The 23,361-nt window shown below is 48.9% G+C and overlaps 1 protein-coding gene across 1 annotated transcript in view; it reads right to left on the bottom strand.

Annotated features, from left to right (window-relative positions):
- Window positions 1-1,929: 1,929 nt before the first annotated feature.
- The window catches only part of C2cd4a (C2 calcium-dependent domain containing 4A), a 70,663-nt gene continuing 49,231 nt past the window's right edge, over window positions 1,930-23,361 (bottom strand). Inside the window, exons 2-9 of the mRNA XM_013009933.1 lie at window positions 19,327-19,467; window positions 18,130-18,233; window positions 15,617-16,241; window positions 14,080-14,205; window positions 13,607-13,789; window positions 5,936-6,037; window positions 5,020-5,344; window positions 1,930-2,132 (exon numbers count right to left, since the gene is read on the bottom strand). Of these exons, the coding sequence (XP_012865387.1) occupies window positions 1,930-2,132; window positions 5,020-5,344; window positions 5,936-6,037; window positions 13,607-13,789; window positions 14,080-14,205; window positions 15,617-16,241; window positions 18,130-18,233; window positions 19,327-19,467 (1,809 nt within the window). The remainder of the gene's footprint in view (window positions 2,133-5,019; window positions 5,345-5,935; window positions 6,038-13,606; window positions 13,790-14,079; window positions 14,206-15,616; window positions 16,242-18,129; window positions 18,234-19,326; window positions 19,468-23,361) is intronic.

The following is a 23,361-nucleotide window of genomic DNA, read 5'->3' on the forward strand; positions in this document are numbered from 1 at the left end:
GTGGAGCCTGGGAATAATCTTATACAACACGCTTGTGGGCATAATCCCCTTCCACATCTTTAACAATTCCCAGCAGTACATATGGCTTCTGCTTTTGAGAAACATCACAGACAAAGCCCAGGACCTGCTAAATCAACTGCTGATGCCGGAGTGGAAGAAGAGGGCTACCCTAGATTATGTCATCCAGCATCCTTGGCTGAACCACTCACACAATGGCAATGGCAGGGATGTAAAGACCACTCTCCCCAAATGCTCATACTCAGAGATCGTGGCCACAATGACTACCATGGGCTACAAAGCCCAGAAAATCCAGGACTCTCTGAGAAACAGGAAATTCGAGGACACCATGGCCACGTACCTCATTCTGTATCATCAGATGCCCCGGGGCTTGGGCTCCAGCAGTGATGGCAAACCAAGGTCTTCAGGCAAAGTGCCTTGCCTAGCCCCCTCAAAACCTCCCATCACTGTGGCTAGGAGGAGGAAGGGCAGTGTCTCCAACCCTCATTCTTTCACCCTTTCCCCTTCGAGATTCCAGCAGGAGGAGGAGGACCAAAGTTCACAAGACCTAAGTGTGGAGCATGTCTCCTTGCCTGCCCTTCCCTTCTACCCCATGAGCATCCAGGCCGTTTCCAGGCTATGCTGTGAAAATGCTCTAGAGCCTGGATCCTCCTCCATTGAGGGCAATGTTGGCCAATCCTACCTCGGAGATCTGTCCAGCCTATCCCTTGGGACTCCCTCATACAATGACATCCCATCATCCCAGGAAGACTCCGAAGCTGGGAGTGGCCGGGAGAGTCCATCTACCTGCCCTCCAGAAGTCAGGCCCAGGCTCTGGAAAGCGTTTTGGAACAGAGTAGTGAGGCCACTCAGGTCACAGTGTCACAGTCTGTCTGCCCCAAGGAGGAACTTCCAGAACAAAATAGTTCCATGGCAGAGAGAGCAGATGACACCACCATTAGGCAGGTGATGGAGGTCAGCTGTGTGCTGCATTTTATGGGATTTACACCATTTTTTGTGTCCTATTCAACTGACAAATCATTTGTTTTTTTTTTTTATCACTAGTGGTGTGCAAGGTACAGATTAGAGGTGGGGTGATTGAGTCATTCTCTTTAATGTATCGATCACCTCACAAAGACCGTACCCACTAACAGGCTCTCCTCCAGTGTGGAAGTTTAAGTAGACAGAGAGAGAGAGAGAGAGACAGAGAGAGACCAGAGGTTGCGGGAGAGACAGAAGGGGAAGGACAATGGCAGCCAAAAGGAAGGGGAGTGGGGAACTGGGAACAAAGCTTCAGATAGGAAGAATCTGACAGAGCAGATGACCCCAGAGCACAATGACCCTAGTCCAGACTATCTTGTATAGTTACCTCAGCATCCCTAAGTGAATCTGTTTCCCTTATCTATTTGTGCTTTAGCAGAGACTGAGAGGCCCTGGGGCTTCAGGGCTTCTGAGGCTGTGGTGGAGGATCAGCCAGAGGTGGACTCTACCCCCCCCCCCAGCAGGAGAGAGCCAGGCATGAACCACACAGGGCTGTGATCCAGGCATGCCTGCACCAGACGACTCCTCTCTGCTCAGCAGGTAGGTGTGCAATCTGCTCCAAACTCTGCACATGGGATGCCAGGCAGGAAGAATCTAGCACCCTGCTGGCCTCTCCAGTCTTCCTGGGCAGAGCTGAGGTGAGCCCAGGGATGCCTGAGTTTGCTGCATGTGACAAGGCCCCCACCTGGGGGAAATGTCCGAGCAGGTGTTCCCTGGGCCACTCCCTCCTTACCCCTCATCCGTCCTTTCCTCCATAGAGGAGGGGACATGGTCCTCCTCATGTGTGTGTGGGGGGCACACATGTGCTTGCCTTTCTGTCCCTTGGAAATGAGGGCCAGTCAAACTAGCCTCCTTTTCCCAAGCCAGGTCAGCCAGATTCAGTGTTCAACCCTAATCAGCCCAAGGAGGCCTCTGCCAGGCCACCTCCTGTTGTGCATCGCAGAGTCCTCCGAGACAACCTGTTGGAGAGGTGTGGGTGGATGAGCTCTGGACACAATGCTGGGCAGGGCTGGAAAAGCTCAGCTGGGCCGAGTCCCCAAGAGAGCCCTGTCTCCCTTCTCCCTTGCTGCCACAATTGCTTTCCTTCTCCCTTTCTAATGAGGCAGAGGAGAGCAGCTCCCTTACCCACTGGGTACCAGGGGTCAGCCCCCACAACAGAGGCATTTCACAGTGACTGAGGGATAGATATTGGCTCTTCTTTTTCAGTATAGTCTTTTTGAGATCAGAGCCTTGTGTTTGCTAGGCGGGTTCTCTACCACCAGATCCATGTCTTTGGGCATTTCCTGTCTGGTAGTCAGAGACGTCGTCCACCAAGCTTGTAGGTGCTACTTGAACTGAGGACAGTCTTAGACACCTGGGGCCTCAATCTGGGTCCTTTGACCTCCAGGTGCTCAGCATCACAATGGGGTGGCATCCTTTTCTTCTTTTCTGGGAGTGCTGGAGTTAGAACCCAGGGCTCCCTGCCTGCTAGGCAGGTGCTCTACTACTTGAGTCACAGCCCACATCCTTTTTGTTTTTGGGAGTGAAGAGGCTGGACAGGAGGGCAGGGAGATGGGCATTGTGCAGAGGAACTTGCCTCCGTTGCCAGCTTGGCATCATACCACGCAGTCACCTTCCCCATGGCAACAAGGCATCTGGGCACTTGAATGAGACTTCTGCCATTCTCTGCATCAGCGCTGGCACTTCCAGACATTCCCAGCCTCCGGAGGCTCCCTGAAGGGTCCTCCGGCCTGTAAAGTGGCTGACATGTGTGGTCTGTGTAAAGCACTGCAGCTCAGGTGGTTGGGTGCTCAGATGCAGGCTCCATGATCTGCTGACATGATCATTGTGTCCACTCCTCTCTGGAATTTTCTCCAATTTGACTCTCCTATCTTTCCCTTCCAGACACCTGAGCATGCTCTATGTTTTCCCCCATCTCACCTAAGTTAATGTTTGTCTCCTCTAGCGGTGGCAAGCTCCAGTACGGCTCCTGAGCTCATCTGAGCACCCCTTCCTGAGCAGAGGACTAACCAAGGCAACTACTGTCCATTCAAGTGCATGAAATTGCCTTGCAGTCTGTGCACACAGAGTCCGGGACAAGGCCCAGAGTCTGTGAGTAAAGGGCCAGGGATGGGGAGCTGGTCACACTACAGCTTGGAACATAGGGTGAGAACTGGACCCTTCCCTCTGGGGCAGTTACAAGTAACAGGGGCTGGAAACCTGGAGGCAGATGTGATACTGCTGGGCGCATGTCCCTAGGAACATCTTGAGGAGGCTGTCCAAGCCAGAGGCAGAGCGCCTGGGCAGCAGCTAGAACACGGAGGACATTTCCTGAGGAAGCTGTAGAGCATCAGGCTGGGCCTCCTGGACAGAGCCAGCAGGTCCACTGCAGGACAAGGCCAGCTAGAGCTGGGTGTTGTGCTTCCCCATCCCCTCTGGACAGGACTGTGCCTCAAATTCTTCCTCGTTTTTTGGGGATAAAGCCTGGCCCAGGATGGCAGGAGGACCCCTATCCTACTCAAGTGCCTGCTTGAGGAATGCAAAGGTCTCTGCGCACAAGGGACACCATACCCGCTGTGGCCCTCACCAAAAATCTAGCTGAGAAGACAGGGCTGTCAGAATTGGAGTTCTTTCCAGTAGTACCTTTGAACTAAGTGCAGGCTAAAGGCAGGGTGGGGAATTGAGGCTTGTACGGGAGAAAAGGATTATCTTCTGGCTCTACTCTGACCTTGTAGGACTCCTCAGGCCCAAGGCTTCCCTGTCTGAAAAGGGAGGACCTGAACCTGGCCTACTTTGTCACGAGTGGACCATGAGTAACAAACATAGCACACATCAGGCCATGAGATGGTCTGCAGGAGGGAATGAATGTAGCCGAGAACAGACCAGGCAACGAGAGGGAGAGGGACCCCAGGAAAGTCCAGGTGGTGGGAAGAAATGAGAAGAGGTTCTGTCTAGCACATCGCTCAGTTGTGACTCCAGAAACTTAACTCTGCGAAACTGCTTATCATCTTCTCATCTTTGCTATTTTTACCTACATCATGTTCCTACAAGATAAATAGGAAGAAATAATCGTATATGTTTGTTTGTAGCCTTTGTATTTTTTTTTTGCAAATCAACTTATGTGTGAGAGAATTCTTTGCTTTCTTTGGTGTGTACCATTGATACACCACAGGAATGAACAGTACAGAAGAGAGCTAGCATGTGTAGATACTCCTTCTGCTGAAATATACACTTAAGTGAATACTTCAAGAATACCAACAACACTAACAAAATTTAGGTTGTGCACATTTCCATCTGTATTTTAAAAGCCACCAAGGTCCTACATTTACCATTAGATCGTATGTACAGAACTGTAAATGCATCGGTATTATCTCAGGGAGCAATTATTTTGTCAATCGTTTATGTAAACCTTGGCTTACAAACTAATTCCACCATCCCTGTCATGTTTGTTTACACACAAAGTGGTAAAGTGATAGCTAGACTTTCTTCCAGCTCTCAGAAATTTCTCTCCATTGGATGCCATACTACGAAGGCCTCCAGAGGAGCTGCGTCCATCACTCAGGTCTTTGTATCATGCTGCACTAAATCCCTTCCCTGGATCTATGATTACCTTCCAGCAACATCAGAGGGAAGACATATTGCATAGAGCAAGACCACATTCAGTGTGATGTGACAGTGCTCTAGGAGAGCAGTGAGCAATGCAGGGGCATTAAAACACCCCCAGGTTTTCCCAGCAACAGGGGACAACCAGGACTCTAAAATCTACTCCTTTAGGATGGGAGCTATCTCTTTTCCTTGCTTGGCAATTTTAAATAATATTGAAGTGATGTGCCTGCCCACTCAGCTTCCCCAAATGTAGTCTCATGCTAAACAATTCGTGTGAAGCATACTTCATGATTCCTGTTAAGCTCCCCCGACACTTTGAAGTTATCCTTTGCTGAGCAAATAAGAGAGATCCTACCATGTCTCATTTCCATCCTGTGCAGTTGTTGGGTGGGATACCTGACACGTCATTGTGATGATTCAATGAGTGGCAATCTGAGTAGAATACTCTTGCTACACACTGGGGAGCTGCTGCCATGTGATGAACACAGACAGATATGTATGCCAGGGCAGCTTGCTGCTTAACACTGGGATCTGGGTGAAGGGTCACAGAAAAGGTTAAAAAAAAATCTCCTTTGATAGCCGGACAAATGTCGGACGTGCTCCCAGTTGAGAGTTGACACCATTTGTGTGCTTCAGCCGGGTGCCATGAGGCAGCTTCCAGAACTGGCTTTCCCACTGCCTTCAACAAGATGTCAGGCACCTCATTGGCTTTAAGGGAAAACTGTACAAGTTGCAGAAAAGCTGGGTTTTGGCAACTGGAACTGCCCAGGACTGACAGTAATTGTGGTCATTAAGAAAAAAAAAAGGGGGGTGGGGGATTTTTTTCTTTAGACATATGGTCACATAGGGATGCGGGGAGGGGGGGGCAGAACAAGGCTGCTCACTTCATGGTGACTGGAACCAGAGGAAGGATGACCTACACCCTCCTCCACAAGCCCATTCAACTAGCATACTTGAATGGATAGCTTTGGGAGAGCAGAGCCTTTACAATCCAATGCACCTCCCAAATGTCTCAGCCCCCCAAATGTCTACGTGACACTGTCTACATTAGGAGCTGTGCCTTCAATGAGTGAGCACCTGGATGATATTTAAGATCCAAACCACATTAGCAACACATGTACTATCTAACACACTGCATTCACGTGTGACATCCTGAGCAGAAACCCCCATGGGGACACAGGGTGCCAGGCCTAGACCTACTGCAAGCATCCATGAACTGAGTTCACCAAGGGGAAACCACAGAGGAGTAGACTGAGTCTGAGACATCAGCACCCAAGGGTGTCTGAGACATCAGCACCCAAAGCTTTCTCACAGCTAAGACAGTCCACAGTGAAGGCCCATCCACCATGAACACAATACTTCCCTCTGCTTCTTTCACAATGTGGCTCCAATTCACACTGACGGGTTTGTACCCCTAAGGAGCATGAAGAGATTCTTATTAAGTAGAGAAGTGAGATTAATTTGTACTGTCTTTGGAAGATGTTACATAGACACAAATGTTGTCAGGTCATCCAAAGTAAAGCTTATCACCTTGAAATACATACCCATGGCAGAGGCCACCACAAGGTTCTGACAACATTTGAAAACTGAGGTTGGGTGTGTCTGGGTGTCACTGTTTCTGTCGTGGAATTCGACAGTGTCAAAGAAACTTCTACCCAACCACCCTGGTCTAGGAAAGCATAATACCCCTGGCCCCCATTCAGTCTCTAGATGGTTTCTACTCATCTTCTATGGGAAAATCCTTCTGGAAAAGGACCTGTGGGCAGATGCAGAATTGTGAACTTCCGTTACTTTATTCACCCCTCAACAACCCCACAGCCCTTATTACCAGTGTGTTTCTCATCTCCATTTTACAGCAAAAGAGCCTGGCCCAGAGCACAATCAGGGCCTGACTGTAGCTACCGGTCACATGCGTGCAATTAATGATTTTTAAAGTCTGAGCTCCTTGCCAATTGATACTGTGCCTTATCTACCTCCAGAAACCCCCCATTTCAAACCCCTGTCCCTGCAGAATGATATGGTAGTACATGAAAGGAACTGATAAAGTAGACCTTACCAAAATTTAAAAAAACAAAAAAACAAAAAACGCCTCAAAGCCAGGCACTGGTGGTTCATGCGTGTAATCCTAGCTACTCAGGAGGCAGAGATCAAAGCCAGCTCAGGCAAACAAAACCAGGAGATTTATCTCCAGTGAATCCACACAAAGCCAAAAGTAGAGGCTTCTCTAAACCAAAAACCCTGAATTTAAGTCCCAGTCCCAACACAATACAAATAAATAGGTTCAATTTTTGCTTAGTTTTATTTTTTAGTGCCGGTTCTAGAGCTTGAACTCAGGGCCTAAGCATTATCTCTGAGCTCAAGGGAAGTGCTTTACCACTTTGAGTGGTTAATTGAAGAAAAAAATCTCTCAGACTTCCTTGCCCAGGCTGGCTTTGTACCATAATCCTCAGATCGAAGCCTCTTGAGTAGCTAGGATTACATGTTTGAGCCACCTTGCATATCAGCACGAGGTATTTTTAAACAGTTAACATCGTTGCCATTTTAAAGGCACTACTAAAATTGGACATATTGAGAGAAAATATTTACACATATATTTAGTAGAAGGCTTAACTCTACAATATTTTTTAAAATCCCTTTAAGACAAAATTTGAGGACAACAAATTTATCAGACACTTGGATCAAGAAAATGTGTGAATGGCAAATATGCAAAGATGTTCGAACTCACTGTTCATTGGACAATCAAAAAATTGCAACCAGTGACACAGATATTGAGTGCTAATATTAAAAAGCAAAGCAAACACATACATAGCAAAACCCCAATCTAAGTTAGGAACATCAGCCACTGATGACATACTTAGCAATGGATAAAAGTAACAAGGGGGCAGGAGACTAGGACCAGTGCAAGAGTATTTGCTTAGCAATGTGCAAGGCTCAGGGTTTCATCCCCACCATTGAAAGAAAAGTCAAGATTTTATGCTTCAAATTACTGAGGGTGTGAGCTGGGGACTTCATGTTGAAGAAAAGATGAGAAATTCTCTTAACCCCTCCAGAGAGCTGCACCAAGTCCAGTGCTTACTTTAGTCTTCAGGTAAATGGAAGGCTACATGTTCCAAAAGGAGTTAGATCCCTACTTAGGCAAAGAGACAGGGAGCATCTGGCCCTATGAGAACCAAAGTTCTCTGGGCACAGGCAGGATGACAAGTTCACAAACTCAAGGACTTGTCTTCTGGCCAGGCAGCCCCGGGTACAATGTGCAGTTTAGTCTCTGGTCCCTCAAGAGTATTTGGTCCTAACAAGTGGTCCACGGTCCTCTTCTGGCCCTGGATAGGCCAGCTGTCCTCCATGAGCCCATGAGGCTCCCATCTGTGCAGGATCCTTGGAAATTTTGTCCCTCCTCATTGTGACTCCTGTCAAATCCCAGGGCAGGGCTCTGTCCAGGTCGAGATTGGACCTGGCTTGCTAGGGGATACAGGTGAATAGCTTGGGAAGTAGGTGGGGCCGATGAGCACACAGACACCGGGAGCCAAGAAGATTTACTTCCACCTGTAGAAGAACTTCTCCATTTCCACTGACACTGGGAAGGAGATGCAGAATCCCATGGCGGCCTTGACCAGGTCCATGGTTTTCAGTCCTCCTCTCAAAGGTGCTTTACAGTCATCAGGCTATGTTAACCATTTCGTTCTACGAAAAGCATCACACTGAATTATTGCAGTCTTTATTCAGAAGAACCGTCTAGAAGCAATCAACTGGGAACTCAGAACCAATGTCAAATTTTGAGGGTCAAGAATCCCCTCAAAAGGAAGGTATGAGTGCTTTCTATAAATAAATGTTGATATTGTAATGTGCTGCAGTCTCCAATGGCTCAGACCTGTACTCCTGGCTTCTCAAGAGTCTGAGAACAGACCAGTATGGTTCAAAGCCAGCCCAGGCAGGAAAGTCCATGAGACTCTCTCTCTCAGGAATCACCAGTATACCAGAAGTGGAGCTGTGAATAAAGTGGTAGAGGGCTAGCCTTCAGCAGAAAATATCATGGACTGTGCTCAGGCCTGAGTTCAGGCCCAAGACCCACCTCCCCCACTCCCCTGCCACCCACCCACACCCACCCACACACACACACACACACACACACACACACAATTCTCTACTTACTTATTTCACACATGATTTAATATGTAACCTATCACAATGAAAACCAGTTTGTATGATGAAATATCTGTAAATCACAGCTTTCCAATGATTGTTTATTCAGTTTTGCCCTTGCTTGCGTTGGACTTACTGGGTCTTTGCACACTCTACACAAGTGTTTTAACCACTTGAGCCATGACTCCAGCCATTTTTTGCTTTAGTTATTCTTCAGGTAGGGTCTCAAGGTTTTGCCTAGTTCCTGTCTCACACCTCAATCCTCTTGTGACCTCCCTCATACCTGGGTTAGAAAGCCTGCACCACCACACTTAGCACACCGACACTTGCAATAGACCTGTGCTGGTCTATTTAGGCACATTTTCATTCATCTTACCAGGGATGGCCTGGAACCATCATGCTGCTCATTTCTGCCTCCTATGGAGCTGGGACTGAGGCTGAGAGCCACCACCTCCAGCTCTTGTATCAGAACCAGGAGTTCACAATACAGGTTTAAGTCTCACAACCCAGTGAGGCCAGGATTCATAGTTCCCCCAAGAGGAAACACAGAGCAAAGCAATCTGTAACTCTGCCAAAGCTCACTTGGCTAACAGGTACAGTAGCAGAAGTAGAACACGGGCTCCTTGTCCTTCAAAGTGAACATTCCCCATTTAGGAATCAGGGTCTTTAGCTAGCTCCCAGGAGAATGGCCCTGCCCAGCCCGTTCACCAAGGGCTTGCTCTCCACTGCTAAGAGGACTGAGTGAGAAACCATGCTGGAAGCCATCCCGCGCTTGAGGGTCCCATCTCTCCACAAAGTGGAACTACTGACTCTGAGGACACGCAAGAACTCCATGGTCACTGTAGGCCTTGGGGACAGGGATTCAAACCCCATTTAGGTCAGAAGTAAGCCATACCTGAGGTTTATCAGTGGACAACCACACACACACACACACACACACACACACACACACACACACACACATCTGTAGTCTTTGCTGCTGGAAGTTCACCAGAGCTGTGAATTATTTGACCTTTCCAATAGCTCAAAGTAACTTAGAAGGAAGATCTAAAAACACCTCAGAAAAAGGCAGAAGAACCTACAAAATTCCAGGACTACGGCTTCAAATGTTATCAGAGTAAAATGCTGAGAGCATTGCAGTAACGGTTCCTCCTGTATCCACCCCCCCCCACAGCAGGGGACACAGCAGGGCACTAAGCAAGCTGTCCACGGGACACCTGTGCATCTCCGCAAACTCCCAGGCCACTCTCTTGCTGACCTAAAACTCTTATTTGCTCTTTTGCTCAAAGATACTGGGTGGGGAGCCCTGGACGAGGGCCATGGTTTCCTGAGCTTAGAGAAGATGGCTCAATCAGTAGAAACTAAATGCTGGCCAAGGACTGGCAATTAAATGGAAGGCTTCAATGGCTCCTGGCCAATGAGGAAAATATGGCCATGCTGTTTGTTGTAACAGTAAAAGAATGATGCCCTTACAGCACTGGCCTCGGCCCAGGACCACAGACACCTCACAAGCTGGCAGACATGGCTTGACATGCAAGTCTTCCAGCCAATCTACTGCACCCAGGATGCTTTGGAGGGACTCCAGTGTGTATCCAGCCAGTGTCTGACTTCCACTTCCTTTTGGGCTCTGGCCAGGCAAACTTTCAATCCTGGAAGGGAGCCGGACAGGGCCACATGCCTTGACGGTGTGTCCCTGTCCCAAACTACCAACCTTGCTCCCCAAGTGTGAAAACAGTCTTCACCAATGACCCAACCTTCAACTTATAACAAACCTAGACTCCCTCAGAGGCCCACATTCTGGGAACGCCCTGTACCCGGTGTGGAAGGAAGCTTTTGATTCTTGAATATCAAAAACCCTCTACAAGTGCATCTCCCTCCAAGAACAGCTGTCAAGGAGTGAAAACCAAGCAGGTGTGGAACTGTGCCTTCCCCGCCCTCGGCCCAGCCCTCACCCACCCTCACACCGGCTCTCTCTTCTAAGCCCAGCGGTCTGCTCTGGGCTCCTCAGCCAGCTGGGCTACCCTGAGCCATCCATCCTACGTCAGAGTTTCCTTCTGTTTAACTTCTGACAATGGGGGCATCCGAGTGTTCATTGTTTACTTCTCTGTACTTGCCCGGTGCTCGAAAGTTCCTTTTTCTTTCTCTTTCCCACAGAGCACACAGGCCAAGAGAGAAGCCAAGGTGAGATGCTGGGGGGATGGCCAAGGCCTCCGGGGGAAAAGGCGGAAAGGACAGGCAGAAAGGCCTGAAGACTTTTTCATCCATTCCTGAGGAAACCTAGGTCCTTGTAGGCACATACTCTGACCTACTGGGGTCTCAAACTCCATAACATCGTGGTAGAAATACCGGATGCTATCAAAGCATGCGATTTTGGCTTAAATACAAGGTTCAGCGGGGGCACAACCACTCCCCTACTTCATGTGTAGGTGCTACACCAAGAACATCCATGCCCTGCTCACTTCAGACACCCGTCTAGTACATGGAACCCCATCCCGCTGCTCCCTCCCTCCAAGGAGGCTCTGAATCCTGAGGCTCTAACAGCCCAGCTCATTTCTCCCCTTAGACCAAGAACCTTTGAAACAATAGGGATCATTCCAGAAGGTTGCAGGTGTCTTCACCAACACCATGCCTACATCCCGGTGGACAGATCCTAGTAACCCACTTCCCATCCCAGACTCCCGGTCAGCCATGACACACCGCCTCCCCGCTACCTTGGGATCCTAGCAGAGCAGGGTCTAGGATCCCTTGCCCATCTCCTGTCCTCCATGCCCAGCCAGAGCCTGGCAGCTAACAGACACTCGACTTCATCGAAAGGGAAGCAGGGAGGGTGGGACAAAGGCAGGGGAGGAAGAAAGGCAGTCACGCCATTTCTCGCTTTGTCTATTGTTTCTATTCAAGTTTCTACCTCTGTCTCCCCTCTGCCATTTCCTCAGTGTCCTTTCCTATTTCCACACAATCGAATGTCTACCTCAACCTGCAGTCTCCTCACTCCCTGACTCTGTTGCAGTAGCACAGTGTCTTTTCCACTTGTATTCTTTGTCTATAATCTCTTCTGGGCTGCTCTGCTTACTCTTCCCCATCCTCTTTCTCTTTCTGCTCTTTCTGTCTCTTCTATGTTTCTTTTTTTTTTGTCTTCATGGCAAGGATCAGACAGACCTAAGGGTACATGAAAAAAAAATGCTACAAATCAGAATATGTCATCCTGCAAGCTACCTAGGCAAAGTCCACTGTTTTCTAGAGGGTTCATTCACTTTCTCCCCTCTCTATCCCAGGATGAGAGAAACTTCCATTCATGTGTTTTCTCACCTGTTCTTTGACATAGAAAGTCACCCCAAATGCTCTTCCAATTACCATCAACCGAGAAACTGAGCCTCCCAAGGGTCTGCCCCCTTACCCAACGTGGAGGACAATTGGGGCTTTTGACTTATGGCAGAGTGATCCTAAAGGGCAGCTCCCAACCAACACCACAAAGCCAAAGAAATGTTCTTGCCTGACAAGACTCCCACACTCCTTGTGTCCCTAGCTCTTTTTGCTGATGAGGATCCAACGGCCTATGAGGTTAGACGCAGCTCTGAGCTGCCTCTTCTCAGCCCTATCCTGGCTGAAGAGTTTCTTGCTCTCATCTTGTTCTTATCGTTGGAGGAAAGCACAAACACTGAGCTTCTTCCACATGCACTCCCCTAATCCCATTTGGTATGGCAGCCCTGAGGACTTGGTCCTTGGCAGAGAGTGGACAGAGCAAGGGCAACGAGCCCCCATGAACCTCAGACATATGGAGGATGCTACCTGAGAGGGAAAGTTAATGGATAAAGGAGACACGAAGATGCCCTCCCCCACTATTTCAAAGTGTAGTTGCTTGGCTACCATGGTGGTGACCAAGGAGAAGGAAAGGATCGGATCCATGCAGGCCAGGGGAACCTCAAGGAACCAACTAAGAGCTTAGGATGCTCAACATGCAGGCCAGGCCAGGCCAGGAGGGAAGCACTATTCTTGGTGAGGTTTCATAGTTTGAGAGTTAGCTTCCTTCAAAGTGCCTGTGGAAGTTTCAACCCCATGCACCAGTTTTGCGGCCTTTGAGAAGTAAAGAGGTCATGAGACCCTGGCCCCAGGGTTGACATGTATGCCCTTAGAAATGGACCTGAGGGAGTGAACCCAGTCCTTCTGCCCCTACCACCATGTAAAGGCAGGCAAGACCTCGTCATGTGAGTAGGAGTCCGAGTGGTGTTCACACACAGACTCTCCAGGTGCCCGGATTAAATTTGCCGACCTCCACACATGTGAGGGTACAGGCAGGACTCGAAACTGCCCAGAAGAGATAAAGGCCTGTAGACTGTTTCATCAATTCCTAAGGAAACTTAGGTACTTGTAGGCACATAATATGACCTATCAGGATCTCAAACCCCATAACATCTTGGTAGAAAAGCCAGATGCTGCCAAAGTGTATGATCTTGGGTTTATTATATGGTTTATCTGGAGCAGAAGCTCAGCAATTTCTGCTGCAAAATGCTTTCCAATGTCCTGAGATATTTTATGCAGATGGTTATGACGGCCATACCATCGACATGTAGAGCCTGGGAGTCATTTTGTAGATTTGTTTGCAGGGTTCTTCCCCTTTTATGAATTCAATTCCACCTGAAAGCACATGCGGTTTGTGCTCCCCTAAATGACATACAATGGAAGTGCAAATTTCCTAAATAAGCTCTTAATGGCTGACTGGAAGGAAAGGGCCATCAGAGATGACATTCCTTGATGATTCACTCAGAATACTGCAAAGGGATTGAGCTCTCTACTGATGTTCCTAAACATTCCTACTCTACATGGTGGGGAGTGCAAGGGATATTACACTCGTGACATCTGCGAGTCCTTGACACTTGACCAAAGAGGGGTTTTGACAATACAATGGCCACTTAACTGCTTCTATTTCACCAATGTTCCAGGGGTTGGGCTCGACCACGGATGGCAAGCTGAGGCCTTCAGACAAAGTTCCTTGGCTGGTCCCAGTATACCTTCCTACAATCCCTGTCCACTAGAGAAAGAGGACCAGTGACCTTGACCTCTATTCTTTTTCTCTTGAGCCCTTGGAAGAAGATCAAGAGGAGGATGTGAGTTCAGAGGACAAGGGATTGAGAAAGGTTTCCCTGCCCACCATTCCCCTCTTCCACATGGGTGGCAAGGGTGTTCCCAGGATATTTGCAAGTGTGTTCCTAAGGCTGGGCCTTTCACTGATGCCAATGGTTCTGAGTCCAACAACAAAGCCTTGTCTGTGGGGACCAGGTCAAAGCCAGCCTAGCTGTTGGCCTGCCATCTTCCAAATACAAAGGGAAATTGGACATTGCCAGTGAAAATAAGAACATGGGCAGCGGCTTTCCTGAGATCAGGCCCAGAGGCAGGAAATCTCAGCAGAATAGAGTGTCTGCATTCACACTGCTGTGCTGCTGCTACCTGAAAGCCAAAAAGAGAAAAAGGCAATTCAGTAAGAAAATTGTTCTAGGACCAAAGCAGATCCTGAAACCCCACCAGGCAGCCAAGGCAGGCCAGCTGGGCTACTTCCATTTTATGAGATCTATACATGTTTTCATGTCTCTTTCAATAGACAAAGCATACTGATATGGTAATGCTATGCCAGCCAAAGATTAGGTGTTGGATGGTTACATCACTCTCCTGCATAAATCTAATACCTCAGAAAGAACAATCCTGCCCTATCTGCTAAGGTGGAGTCTAACAACGTCCAAAGCAGAGCAAGAAGACCAGAGACAGCCAACGCCCTACCTACCAATGCATCTCACATGCCATCCACCACCCAGGACTCCTGCTGTCCGTTCCCACCTGCTGTAACCCAGCCCTGCAGCTGGCTATTCTGTCTCCAGTGAATTCCGTATACTTGGCTACCCTGGAAATTAGATCTGAACTTATGCTTTATAATCTCCGATATCTTCTGTCCTCAAAGACTGCTTACAGTGACAAGTTACTCATTTAGGTGAAAGGAAGAGGTTATTCTAAGACCTGACTGGTCTCTTTAGGTCAGGAGTGACTTGTTTAGCATTAGCACACCCTTTCCTTTGGCTTGCCAGCAATGTACTAAGGCATCTCTAATTGCTCCCAGTAGATGTGGATATTCATGGATCAGTCTAGCCTCCATCTAAATGACCTTTAAGAACGCCCCGCCATGGCTACTACAGGTAGTCTTCACAGATTCTGCTCCCTTTTCTGGGACCCTATCTCAAGGACAACCCTTCTCTGGATCCCATGATGCCCAGAAATTCTGGACCTTAGCAGCTCCACACAGATTGACCTCTAACAACTCCTGAGCCTTGTGCAGCCTGCTCACCCCATGGATTCCCCCAACTGAAGTCACTTGAGTAATTGCTGAACAAAAGGAAATGCTCTACCAGCGAGGGAAATGGCTGAGGATAACCCTCTCCTGCTCAGTCTCCCGAACCTAACGAAACACCTAACCGTTGAGTGACTTCCCCATGGAGAAGACAACGTGTTACCACCAGTGGCTTTGGGAATGACCTCTCTCCCTGTCTGGAAAGAAAAGGGCAGAAATACATGGTTGTATCCTCAGAGCCTGGGAAATCCTGGCCAGGGAAATCGATCCGAGGCAGACCAGGTCTGTGGAAAGCTCTGGGCAGGAGGTTGGGGATGGCAGGTGTGTGTGTGTGTGTGTGTGTGTGTGTATTGGGTCCAGCATCTGCCTTGAAAAGAGTCACTGCACTGGTTCTGGGCCTCTCCAAGATGATCAGCAGCTCCGAGGAGCTGGAGCAGCACGCACAAAGCCCCTGCGCCTCCTGGCGCTCAGAGCAGCGACCTAGCAGGGACCTGTGTTGGTGGGCCTGAGGACAGATGCCACCCCTTTCAATCCTGGCTCTGTGCCTCCTTCCCGGGAGCGGATGTGAAGATTTCCAGAAGGTTCCCCACAGGCTGCCACACTAGTGGACAGGAGGTAGCAAGGCCGTGCAGTTCCTGCACCCCAGCCGTCCTGGGGACCCCGTTGCTTCCCCCCCGAAACACACCCTCCTAAGGCCACTGCCACCCCAAGAACACATGGCTCTAGCCCCGTCCCGGGCTCGGCCATGCGAAGGGCTGGGGTGTGGGATGGCGGGTGTCCGTCCTGAAGGCCAGCCTCGCCCTGTGGACGGACCCCATGGGAATGAGGGGCGCTGGCAGGAGGGGCCAACGCCTTCCAACGGCCCCCCGGGCTCTCTCGCGCCTGGCTCAGGGGTACCGGGCCAGGCTGGGGCTTCCGGTGCCCCGGGGCCCGGGCTGGACCAACGGCCACGCTGGGCGATGACGTGGCGGCGGGCGGCGGAGCTGAGCCCGGCTGCCCTGCTCCACAGAGAAGCCAGAGGCTGGCAGCGGGCTCTGCACCTCCCGAGGCGGCCCAGCCCAGCCCCAGGGGCCCCGGGGGCCCAGCGTGTGCAGGGGCTGGCAACACTGGGCAGCAGGGAGGGGCGGCCCGGGACAGGCGCTCCAGACTGCACAGTGGATGTGGGGGGACACTGCTCCCCACTTCTCCTGGCCTTCCCAGTCTCCAGCTGGGCCTCCTCCTGGGGGCGGCCGCGTCCCCTTGTCCCCTCTCAGTCCTCTGGGAAGGGGACCCCTCCTCTCCTCTCTGTGCTCTATGGAGAGGCCTCCTGGGGGCCTGGTCTCCAAGGGGCGCCTGTGGTCCTGGGTTCGGATGCCCCTTCTGCTTTTCTGGCACCTTCTATCGTTTCCTTTCATCTCCCTGTCTGTGGTCTCCTTTGCTACTTAGGTTTTATGTCACTAATCCCATCAGCCCAAAAAGCTTTTGTGCAGGGACAGACAGGCTCCTCCCCATTTGTCTTGCTGGGTTTGTCAACCTTTTACTAATCATGTTTACTGCACCTTTGTGCAATAGATACAGAATTCACCCCTGAATGACCACTATGTCATTTAAATTACTAATCCAATTTTCCTATGCTTGGTCCTGAAGGACCTTTGGTGACTTTATTGGCAGACACAAGCGACGTACTACAGAAATCAGGTTCCTGACAGAAACCACAGCAGCTTTGTGCCCTGGTGCTCACCAATAGAGCTCTGTTTTTGACACTTCGTATGCTTCCAGAATAGGGTGTGAGAGATAATGACTCGGTAGGGACAGTTTATGATTGATGAGGAGTGATTTCTATTTTTTTGTGTGTATGTGTATGCCAGTCCTGGGACTTGAACACAGGGCCTTGGTGCTGTTCCTGAGCTTTTTTTTTTTCCTCAAGGCTGCTGCTCTACCATTGGAACAACCGCTCTACTTCTGGCTTTTTTGATATTTGATTGGCGATAAGTGTCACACAGACTTTGTTGCCTGGTCTGGCTCCAAACCCAGATCTCAGTCTCTGAGTAAGATTATATATAGGTTTGAGCTACTGGCCCTGGTTCGAGATTCCATTTTAGACATTGTAAATAAATTCATAAATGTATATTCTGTTTCAAGAGGGCCAGAGGAATGACAAAATGACAGGCACTTAGATGTGATCAGAAAGGGAAAACAAGACTTCTTTGATGAGAAGTGTCTGCTCACTAACTCCCAAATGTGGATCTCCCACAAAGACGAAAAGGAACTCTGGTATAGAATAAGCTATTAGGGGCTCTGACGTTGATTTTTGGAGGAGGAGAAAACTATGTGGTTCATGATATGTCCTACTCTGAGGGATTAACAACTATCCTTGCACGTGTGTGTGTAGGTGTGTGTAGGTATGTTGTGTACAAAAATGGGCAGAAACTGGGAGCAAATTGTTCTGCTACTAAGGGCTCACTCACAGTTGTTCTCGGTTCTCTGATGTGTTCCTTCTTTGGGATTCTTCACCATGTTCATTGGGAAGTGAGCTCAACTTAAGGCTACTGAAGTATTCAAAGTAAATTGGGAGAGTGTAGACATTGAACTTGAAGTAGTGAGGTCAGCAAGGATTCGTTTTCATCAAAACTCTTCCGCCTAGTGGGCAAGTTCATGCACTGAGAACCCTTGAGTTTGCAGGTCTACACTCATAACCCCTGTTGAGAGGATGGCTGCCCTTCACTGCACCTGCCTAGCCAACAAGAGCAGCCCTGTTTCCACCTGCCCGCCACTGTCTGACCCAGAAGCCTGTGGCATCCTTTAGCCTGAGTCTTATTCCCTTCTGTGTCTCCAACTCTCTGTGGACTCAAGTGTCACAAAGTAGAGCTGAGATGGTTTTCTTTCCACAGGGTCCTTTTCAGACACTGAAGAAGAGGCCTTCCTCATCCTCCCAGAACCATCAGCCTGGGGTTGGGGTTCAGTGCTCTGAGGCTCTTAGAATAGTATGAGCAGGACTGGAGTCTATCTTCCCCAGGGCATGAAGAGCCTACTCAGGCTCTGATCCATCCTCCTACCTGAGGCGGATCCTATCACAGCCCCCCATACCCTTTGTGCTTCCAGAGAGAAGTAAATACTTCAGAGGGCCTTTTTCAGAAAAATTGCTATCCTTCTCCACAGCCTAAAGAATTCCAGTCGGGATACTGATTCTGCTAGAATTTCTGTCTCCCAGTAGGGCCTGATCATCTATGCTCTAGATCCACCTGTGACATCATATGACACTTGCCTTGCCTTTATCTTTCTTCCAGTAATGTAGGTCACAGAGCCCCAGTAGGCCATGGCTATGTGAAGATCACCACCTCTACATCTTTTGTGTGCATTTTTCCCATTTGCTAGACCCTGCCCTGATACCCTGGAGCAGCCTCTATATCTTCTCCCAATCTGTCTTCTAGAGGAGACTCTTCTCTAAGGAGTTTGATGCCAGGTGCATCCAATCTGAGAGAGGCCTCCCCAGAGTGTCTGGGAACTGTGCATGTAGCCACACCCCCAGCTCTGTGTGTGTGTGTGTGTGTGTGTGTGTGTGTGTGTGTGTATCTATGGTGCTTGAACTCAGAGCCTGAGTGTTGTCCCTGAGCTTTCTTATTCAAGTGCTCTACCACTTGAGACACAGCTCCACTTCCAGCTTTTTTTTGGTGGATTTTGGAGATGAGTCTCACTGACTTTCCTACCAGGACTGACTTTGAACCACAATCCTCAGATCTTAGCCTCCTGAGTTGCTAGGATTGCAGGTGTGAGCCACTGGTACACGGCTTGCAGCTCTGGTTTTTAAATGTGTATTTTCAGCTTAAATGGACTTTTTAGAACAGCTTGTGATTTTTATTGATATGGCATTGTATTCTGTGCTGCTCCTGAACCTCTGGTTGAGGATGGGGAACTTGAGGGGCCTTCAGGAAAACAACAACAACAGAACAATTGTTCTCAGGAACACCTCACCAACCACCCATTGGCTTTTGGAAAACATCAGGACAGGTAGCTTTTCCAATGCAATACTCCCTTGGTATAAGCTGCCTAGAACTCATGTGGCCATCAAAATAGTTTCAATAAAAAATCAGAGCTCATTCTGGCTTATTCTGGCTCTTCTGAATGCCAGAATAATTAAAACATTGTGTCACCAGAATATCATCAGGTTATATCATGTCATAGAAGATTCCAGCAACATATACCTCAGCACAGCCAATGGAAACCTGAAAGATGACATCATTGCCCTAAATTACCTGGAAGAGAAAAGGCTCAGAAATTTCTGTTTTTAAAAAACTTGCACACTTCAGAACCTGCATATGCATGGGGATCTCAAACCCCATAACATCCTGGTAGATGTTACGATGACAGAAGTCCTTGGAGTATCGAATTTGGGCCTAAGCATCAGATTTATTATTTTCATTTGTCAAGAGGCTTGAACTCAGGGCCCTGAACTTTTTTGTTCAAGGCTAGTGCTCTATCACTTCCAGCTTTCTGGTGGTTAATTGGAGATAAGAGTCTCAGGGACTGTCATTCCTAGGCAGGCTTCAATCAGTAATCCTCAGATCTCAGCCTTCTGAATAGCTAGGATTACAGGCCTGAGCCACTGCACCCATCAGATTTAAACCTGGGTAGAAACTCACCAATTTCTGCAGCACAGTGCCCCTTACTGCCCATCGGCCTTTTATGACAACGACAGTTATGACAAAACTGTCATTGACATGTGGAGCCCAGGAGTGGTTTTGTACAATATATTTGGAGGGGTTCATCACCTTCTATGAGTTCAATTCCACCCAGTAGCACATAGGGTTTGTGCTTCCAAAGGACATTACCAAATAAGTGCAAGACCTCATAAGTAAGCTCTTCATCGCTGACTGGAAGGAAAGAGCCACCTTAGATGATGTCATTCAGCTCCCATAACTGATCCAATCAAAAAATTGTAAAGGGACTGATCTCACCACTACTCTTCCCAAACATTCCTACACCAACATCTAACCACCATCAGTCATGGGAGTCACATCCAGGACTCTCTGAACAAGAGGAAGTTTGATAATACAAAGGCTCTTACCTGTTTCTGCAACACCAGATGCCCCAGGGGTTCAGCTGCACCAGCCAATGCAAGCCTGAGACTCTTGGCCTGGTGCCTGGCCTTTCCCCCACTGATCCTCTCTCCATCACTTAACCACAGGAAGAGGAGAGCCAGTGACCCTGACCTTCACCCCTTCACCCTTGTACCCTTAGAAGAGCAGCAGGAGGAACATAAGAGTTCAGGGGACAAGGATGTGAAAAAGTCCTCCCTTCCCATTCCCCTCTACCACAACGGATGGCAAAGCCATTCCCAGGCTATCTTCCAAGAGTGCTCCCAAAGCTGGACTCGGCACCACTGACAATGGTTGAGGGTCAGTCATCAAGGCCTTATCTGTGGGTACCAAGTCAAAAGCCAGCTTAGGGCCTGGCCATCCCTCAGGTGGGAAGATAGCATCTTCTCTCGTTAGTCAAAAAGGAAATTCTGTCAATCTTGAGCAAGGTAATGGTGTCACAGAAGAGCATGCTAGAAGTGTGAAGGTGATCATTGCCAGGCAGCGGCCAGATCGCAAGCACAAATCCACCTCCTCAAATGGACTTGAGCCCCAGAGATGTGAGACCACGAAGGAGAACATACTCTGAGCTGGGCACCAGTAGTTCACGCCTATAATCCTAGCTGCTCAGGAGACTGAGATCTGAGGATTGCAGTTCAAAGCCAGCCCGGGCAGGAAACTCCATGAGACTCTTATCTCCAATAAACCACTAGAAAACTGGAAGTGGCGCTGTGGCTCAATAGGTAGAGTGCTCGCCTTGAGCTGAAGAGCACAGGGACAGTACCCAAGCCCCGAGTTCAAGCCCCATGACTGACCAAAAAAAAAAAATCTGTTGTCTTGTTCCTGTGTGCCTGTCTGCCAGCTGTAAGACACAAAGCACCCACAGAATAGTTGTTCCTGGATAACTACCTAACTCTTGATCTACCTCTAGGTGGGAGCATCTCATCCTCAAAGTAAAAAAAAACTCGGACACTTAGCAATAATGAGAACTTCCTCTAATAGAGAGAAGCCATTAGGGTGCTGTCTACTACTTGTAAAGAAAACAGAGCGTCTGGGCACCGTACACTAATCCCAGCAAATCCTGCCTATAATACTAGCTACTCAGGAAGCTGAGATTCGAGGATTGGGATTTGAAGCCAAGTCAGTGAGACTACTCATCTCCAATGAACCACCCAAAAGTTAGCAGTGGAGCTGTGGCTTAAGTGGTAGAGTACTAACCTGGGGGGGAGGAGAGGAACAACTCAGAGACAGCTTCTAGGCCCTGAGATCAAGCATCAGGACTGGCCCATACCCCTCCTCCTGAGAGAGAGAGAGAGAGAGAGAGAGAGAGAGAGAGAGAGAGAGAGAGAGAAAATAGAGCTTCTACAACAAAGTTGTTCAAGGGCAACAGGCAACCAACCACATCAAGTAGGCAGGCCAGGCCAGCTATGCTGCTGCATTTCGGATTTATGCCTGTATTAATGTTCCTTTCAAGTAACAAATCATAATTGTACGACTTATGGTATGCAAGATCAAGATTGCACGTGGGATGATCAAAATCATTTTCCAGCAAGTGTAGTCCCCACTGGATACCAGAGGCCAGGGTCTCCACCCCAACAGCATCTCACGAGTCTGAGGGACAGATGCTCAAGTTGGCTCTTCTAACTTGTTTTCCCTTCTAGGTGTTGAACTCAGAACTTTGCACTGCTAGGCAAGTGCTCTACCATCTAATCCATGTCTCCAGCCCTTCACAGCTATGTCAGAAAGACTGCTGCTGGGCCTGTCCTCAGGTATTAGATGTGGGGTACAAAAGAACCCAAACAACAAGGGGCACCATGCCCGCTGCAGTGGCCTTCAGCTTTCTACAATCCTCAAGTACCTATGAGGACAGACAGTGACAGTAAAACAGGGCCACCTGCCCTGCGGTGCTGACTGATATTAATTGCCTGAAGGCCGGTCAGCCAAGGTGGCTCAGTGACCAATGATTTGGTGTCACAGGCTCCCATAGATTTTTGTACAATATTCCATCACATCTAGCATAGCAGAAAGAATGTGCTTGGCCACCTTAACACCATGAGGTGTCTCCGAGACTCTTAAAGATGCAATAAAGGCAGAGGGGGGGAGGTGAGGAGACAAACTAAGAGCAGATGGCCATGTTTACCACCTCATTCTCCTTTGCATGTGTGAGACATGCTTACGAAATTTCTAGGAACTGGGTGTTGCTGGAAAGGTGGAATGGGGGGGGGGTGAGTCTAAAAGCTAATAAACCAATCACACCTGAGCTGGAAATAGAAAAACCCAGCTTATCACATCCTTCTAAGCCCGTCACTTGAGGTAATCAGAACTCACAAGAGAGGAGAGGAGCTTTCCGGGCAGTGGCTCCTGTTTCTACTATTTCAGAGGGTAACTCCTGATTAGAGTGATGGGAATACAGAGCATCTTTTCCAGTGGGTTCAGAGTTAAGACAGGTGTGTGGAAGGTTGGTGTTTTGGGGGGTGGGGTGGGGTGGTGGGTGGGAGGTGTACTGAGGGTTGGGAAGGTTGGAAGGAGGCCAACAATATCAGCCAGACAAGGATTGTCTTCTGGTTCTACTCCAACCTTGTGTGGGACTCCTCAGACACAAGGCTCCCCTCTCTGGAAAAAAAGAGGCCCTGGACCCCAACTTCTTTCTCCTAAGTGGGGCAGGATGAGTAAACACAACACATCAAGCCCAGGAGGCAGTGTGTGGGAGGGAATGTATGTAGTCCAGAACAGACCAGGAAATCAGAGGCAGGGATGTCAAGAAAGCCCAGGCTGTGGGAAATATGAGATGCTTCAAGGGCTGCTTTTGCTTAGCCTATGAATTAACTCAAAGCAGCCCCTCCTCCCCCTCCACAATCTTTCTCTATCCTACACCAAGTCTCTTTATTTGGTGTATAGCGGTGAATGATTGGATGTGGAACTCCTTAGAGTTTTGGCCCATGGTTGAAAAGGTCCAATTTTAGCTTTGGTGAGCTCTGCCAGAGAAAAACGAACCATTTTAGGTGTCAGCTACTTATCACTAGTAGATTCTGAACGGTGAAGGGAATTCATGCCCTGCAGGTACTCTAACCACTTTTCTTCCAGGGTCTTTTTCTTTCCACTTCAGCCAACGTTGGCTTCTTTTTTGCCGTTCTCTGGTAAGGGCAGAGAATCCATCCAACATGTGGCTTACAAGGTCCTTTGAAGATGGACCTTTCTGAGTTCTCCCTAATG

The sequence above is a fragment of the Dipodomys ordii genome, unplaced genomic scaffold, assembly GCF_000151885.1.
Source record: "Dipodomys ordii isolate 6190 unplaced genomic scaffold, Dord_2.0 Scaffold11, whole genome shotgun sequence".
In the NCBI taxonomy this organism is placed as follows: Eukaryota; Metazoa; Chordata; class Mammalia; order Rodentia; family Heteromyidae; genus Dipodomys; species Dipodomys ordii.